Source organism: Camellia sinensis, chromosome 2, assembly GCF_055761805.1.
Source record: "Camellia sinensis isolate YWXY chromosome 2, ASM5576180v1, whole genome shotgun sequence".
NCBI classification, from domain to species: Eukaryota; Viridiplantae; Streptophyta; class Magnoliopsida; order Ericales; family Theaceae; genus Camellia; species Camellia sinensis.
Window position 1 is genome coordinate 189588735 of NC_138962.1, and position 6000 is coordinate 189594734.

Sequence of the window (6000 nt, forward strand, 5' to 3'; positions counted from 1 at the left end):
TAACATTATTTTAGGGCCAAATTTTTTGGTTGGCGCCAAAATTTCAAAACTTTTATCTACGATGCTTATGTTTTAGCAACACAATGAGCGTTGCTATTAGCGTGCTTACTTTTGGCGACTACAAGTTGGCGTGGGCAAAGAGTTAACCATTTAGTGACGATGACACTATTCGTCGGTAAAAGTTTTGGTAGTGGAATGATGTGATTTAGTGATTTGTGTTTTTGATTATAATTTTTGAAAGAGTTTTAGATGCTTTAGTTACTGAATTATAAAATTAAAATGATCATTGAATTAGATCACAAAATGAACCCATTGAGCCCAAACACACTCTTAAGTTAAGATGACTAATTTGAGATAATTTAAACTTTTTCAAAGAATATGGTTAGATTATCAATTTCAATATGTTTGTTTTTATTTTCATAAACTAGTTTAAAATTTTTTTTTTCCAAAAAACTAAAAACAAATTGGGTGAAAAAAAAATACTTATTATTTTTGTATATTTTTATCTTTTAGGTCATAAATACTTTTTAAAATTTTAAAAATATAATTTTGATTTTTATTACTTTCAAATTATTTTTAATTTTTTCAAAAAAAAACAAATCTAAAAATTGTTTTGAGTTTTTTTTTTTATATCTTTTAGGTGATAAATACTTTTTAAAATTTTAAAAATATAATTTTGATTTTGAGGGTTCGGGAAAAGATGGGTTAGAGAGAGAGAGAGTCTGCCTTCTCTCAAGAAATTGCCTAAATTTCTAGGGTTTTCTCATTCAACATTTCATTGATAATGGCTGATCTCACATCTAATTTACACAATTTGGCTACGATGGTTGATGGGTTAGTGACTAAAGGTTCTCCTTCGCCTAAGGGGAGTTCGCACATCGTGAAAGATTTACTGTTGGAGAGGGATTGTTAACATTGATGGACATCGTGAAGCGAAATGGGGGTAAAAATCAGTCTTCTACCTCTGAGATCGTTTTGGGTATGAGCCCTAGGGCTTCAATTAGGGTTTAGTCCAAGGTCCCTACTCCTAGTTCCTTTGTCGAAGCTATGGGTGGTCTCTGTTCCGAGATCCGAGACCTTGCTCAGCAACAAAAGCTTTGTCGAGCCCTGTCGTTGTTCATTCGTAGGCATGGCTAAGGATTTATGGGTCAATTGCTTGGGCTGTTTGAAATGCCTGATCATTAGATTTTTCTTAACTAATTCATGCATTGAATCAATTTTACAGCACTGCTACAAATGTTGAGATTGAGTTGCCTGTTCCAGCCGATGCTACCAACCCAAATGTTCGGACATCATTGGGATCTGCTTCATATGCTCCAGAAAAGGATGCTTTGGTCTGAAAAATTAAATCTTTTCCTGGTGGTAAGGTGAGAGTTTACCTCAATGGTGAGAGTTTACCTCAATTTTTTCTCAGTGTATTGTTTGCTAGTAATTTCTTGTTCATGGCTATTGGTTATGTGGGGCTACAGTATCTTTTCCACTTGAAATTTTGACATGGGATTTTAACGCTCTTTGTAAATTCAATTTAGGAATATATGCTTAGAGCGGAGTATACTCTTCCCAGCATAACATCTGAAGACGCAGCTTCTGAGAGAAAAGCTCCTATACGTGTGAAGTTTGAGATACCATATTTTGCTATTTCAGGAATCCAGGTTTCCCTCTCAAATACAATTTTTTTTTTTAATTTAATTTTTTATTGAATAGAAAATTCAGATATTGTTGCATTTATATCTGCAATGCTTCATTCTTTCTGTGTCTGCTGTTTTTGTGTCTTTTTTTTCTTTTTTTTAAATCTATCTAGACAAATGTGGAATGGATAAAACCAAACCTTGTGTTCCAATCAGGAATGATAAACCAAAACCAAGCCAAACTTTGTGTTCTAATCAGGTGGGAGGATTCATACTTGATGTGGTTGAACACTCAAATCTGATGCAGGATATCACTCCCTGTTACGTGCATGTAGCCATGCACCTACCATTACTGCTCTGCTCTCCATGATCAAATCAACAAATATAAAAAAATAATAATAATAATAATAAAAAAGGTTGGTTGTTGGACTGAGAATACTATTTCACTCACTTCCCAGGATTGCAGGATACATAAATCTGCATTTTGTATGACTCTTTTTTGGGTTTTATTATGCCCTGAAATGCTTTTCCTCCCAACAGAGGTCATGAATGACTATGAACGACTGCTCCCCTGTAACTACCTATTCCAATATTACTTCCTTTTGACTCTGCATTAAAAGGGCCAACCTGCCTTTTAAATTCACAGATGTGGATACAAAAAATGTCCAAACTACTCTCTGTCTGTCTCAGCCATTTTGGCACTATAATTTGTTATTAGCCATTGACAAAAGCTGTGCTTGTTGAAGTGGTATTCCTGCTCCTGCACTGTATTTCCTTTTAGAATAGAATAGCCTGTTGAACTTCTTAGAGATGTGGTTTTCCACAGATGTTAGTGATTGAGCATGATTGAACCTATGTATTATAATTATTCTGATTCTTGCTTGCTGCTTTCTGCTGCTAGGATGTGAAACTTTTAAACCTTAAGCAAAGGGGTTGATGCCTACTTGCCCTAGTTCTGGTCTTGTTCTTGTTCCGAGGAGTGAACAGTGCCACTGGTTTTAACTTTGAAATTTATTTTATTTTATTGAAGTTAGTTGGGGAAACTGCTTTGGTGACTTTTCATGATGACGCATTCCTACTGTTTGGTTCTTCTGGATGCTCAGTTTGGTTCTTAACGTAACGTAACAACCATAATAAAATAATATTCGTTATATATGTAAATGTTGTGTTTTGTAGGTTCGTTACCTAAAGATTATCAAGAAAAGCGGCTACCAGGCTCTTCCATGTGTGAGATACATAACCATAGCCGGCGAGTATGAACTAAGACTTATGTGAAAATCCACTTCCACCTGTTGGCGTTCTCAATCTCTACAAACTCGCATGATTTTGCACTTTTGTGGGCAAAATGAGCCTATAGGAGAGTTAAATTGCCCCTATCCAGACAAATAGCTAATTGAGCAAATTCTTGTGCGTCCGTTTTCTTTGTTGAAGTCATTGTTGATTATCAACCAGAGGTTTGTAGAAGTTGATGTTTACTAGCAAAGTTTATTCTGACACTTGTGAAAATCAAGTTAACTTTTGTGAATTAAAGTTTGTTTGTTCGTGATATTTTTTTGAACTCGTCCGCTTTTTATGTTTTTATTATTAATTCAAAAAATCGAAGGTATATGCATCAGCACAAGATGATTGTCATGGTAATTTATGTATGATAGAAAAGCCTTGTTCTTATGATGTCAGAGCTTCATGTGTTCAGTTACATGATCATCTGATGTCCACTTGCATTACAACCTAAACTGATTGATGTGCTCTTTGACATCAAATCATTAATCTTTCCTTTGGTAGGTACGCATGTTTTGGACCTGAATATGCCTACCCACAGGTCAGTAAATTCAAATCTCAGCTGCCAATGGGTATTTTGGTACTCCGGTTGGTTTTGGAAAGGAATATGTGCACAATCATGGTGTGTTCTGTCTATTTTTTCAGGGTGTCTACAATCCTCACATGGGTCAGCATTACCTTCAAATATATGGCATACCAGGCACAGTTAACACAAATATTGTCCCATATGGACAAATGGGTCATCCTCTCTCTGGTAACCATGGGTATCCAACCATTCAGGGCTATGTGACACCAGGTCGTCATGTTCTGCAATATGGGGGACCCCTCGTCAGTGGAGTAACTACAGACACTATTGCCACAACTCAAGCACAATACCTTGCAGGTAACTCTCTCTCTCTCTCTCTCTCTCTCTCTCTCTCTCTCTGCTTTGAGCTGGGAAATGAGTGTGAAAATGATGCATACCAGATTTGGCATATAGCCAAAAAAATTATCAACCTGGAGTTGCTACTGCAATTTTGTTAACAACACATATTTGCGTATGTGCATACGCCTAAGTGTATAAATGTCCATCCATGTTACACACAGACATGCAATTCTAGAAGCATTACAGTTTTGATTGTCAATACAATGATAATTAAGTAGAGACCAATTCATTCTTGCACAGATCCAGGATCATGTGAGATGTTTAGGATCAATAAAGATGTGTGATTATGGCTGAACCGAAGGTAGCTTGATGAGGCATCCTTCTTGCTGCTGTATGGTTGTTTTGGGCCTTCTGGCTGCTGTATGGCTGATCTAGCAAGTTTCTTTCTTCTTTTTCTTCTTAGAAGCTTCCAACCAGCCATATAACTTTTGGTTAATACCTTCCTATATGATGTTTAGCTCCTGACAGGAGCTATTGCTGGACAAAAGGGGTTAAAAAGAAAAAAAGAAAAAAAAGAAAAAGAAAATGTTATTTCAAATCTGCCTCCTTAGAAGAACATATTGATGAAGAAGATATTCTCTAAGCAATACTATATCCTATAATAAGGTTATTGGCACTGCTTTAAGGGTGAAGTTTTAGGAATTGTTGGTTTGATTATGCTCCTCAAAGTTGTTACTCTGACCCTGTAAGGATTTGTTAGGACATAGATGTTAGTGGCTAATATTGTCAGTATTAGTAAAGTGATTGTTCTCTTGTCAGAATTTCATTTCAGTACATTATTTTAGTTGGCTTGGAAATAGAAACATGAGGAAAGCATAAAAAAATGTTTGTAAACAAAAACCAAAACCTACCTTAATGGATAATTAAACATGGCTACACTAAACAAGGTTTACGAATTGCACACACACACACACACACACATATGTATATATAAAAGAAGAAGAATAAACATAGACAACTAGAGGGTGATGTGCATAGTCTTATGTGTAATTGTTTACGATCTAAAACTAAAGCAGATGAGAGAGGTTGAAGAATAAAAAACTAAAGTAATTGCCTACTTGAATATAGAACTCAAGTAAAGCAAAGTGAGTATTTCCTTATTCTGCTCTTACCATAAGAATTATTGACACAGCTTCAACAAGGAGGGACAACAAATATATATATATATATATATATTTTAAGCAAATAAGTAAAAAGAAGACCCAACCCTATACACTCAATCTATAGATTCTATATTGAGGTTGTGGTACTACTTGAGGAACTTGGACACCATGCTCCATTCCAAGGCCCTGCTGTAAGTGTGAGCCTTGTGCACTGGGTATAACCTTTTTTGTCTGGATTGCTCTCTCTTCTTGTTGGTTTAGCATTAGGCATAGCTGGCTGAGATGCAAATTAGCAGCCTCTTGATAAATATTTTGGTCAAAGATAAAACTTGAAAATCTGAAATCTTAACTTTTGTCAAGTGTTTTCATAAAATGCTAATTGATTACCCCCCCCCCCCAAACACACAACACACAATTTCTTCCTCATTTAAGAGAGTGGAGGGCTTTGGTTTGTTCTAAAGTAATAGCATCTTAATGGGTTGGTAGTTTGTGATTGCAACTTACTCTTTTTTCAGGATTTGTCAGTTATCAAATGGTTCGAGATGCAAATGAAGGTATATTTATCTATTATAGCATTTAATCCTGGACTCATTTTAATATTTGGGTCTCAGGACATTTACTGGTTTTATTAATTACAATTTTTCTTCATCATCTAACGTGTGGCATTAAAGACATTTCCTGAGTTCCAATCTTGTAGCATATAACACTTCATACGCTCATTTGTACTTGTTCCTGCTTTAGTGACTCATGCAGCCACACAGCTCTTGATTAAGGAATAGTGGTTCTGATTAAGATTTTATAATTGCTATTGATTATAGTTGAAAGTAGTCATCAACTTGATGCATTATAATTTTGTGAAACTGAATGAAAAGAAATGCCCTTGTCCTTGAAGTTTGTTTTATTCCAATAGGTGTGTTTTAATATTTCAAATGAATTTTTATTGGTGGATTGTTTCATGTTGACTCCCACTAGTTGATTGATCAATATTGAAGCAAGTGTTTCAGTGGAATTTCTTCCATGAAGTCCATAATATAATGTCATTTTCCCAAGTAAATGATTTGTGGCA

At 35.3% G+C, this 6000-nt stretch overlaps 1 protein-coding gene across 1 annotated transcript; it reads left to right on the forward strand.

Moving 5' to 3' along the window:
- The first annotated feature begins 784 nt into the window (after window positions 1-784).
- Window positions 785-2903, forward strand: LOC145819323 (AP-1 complex subunit mu-2-like). Its single transcript, XM_082913302.1, has 4 exons — window positions 785-894; window positions 1226-1334; window positions 1530-1652; window positions 2805-2903. Exons 1-4 carry the CDS (start codon window positions 785-787, stop codon window positions 2901-2903), a joined length of 441 nt encoding a protein of 146 aa, XP_082769428.1.
- The last annotated feature ends 3097 nt before the right edge of the window (window positions 2904-6000 follow it).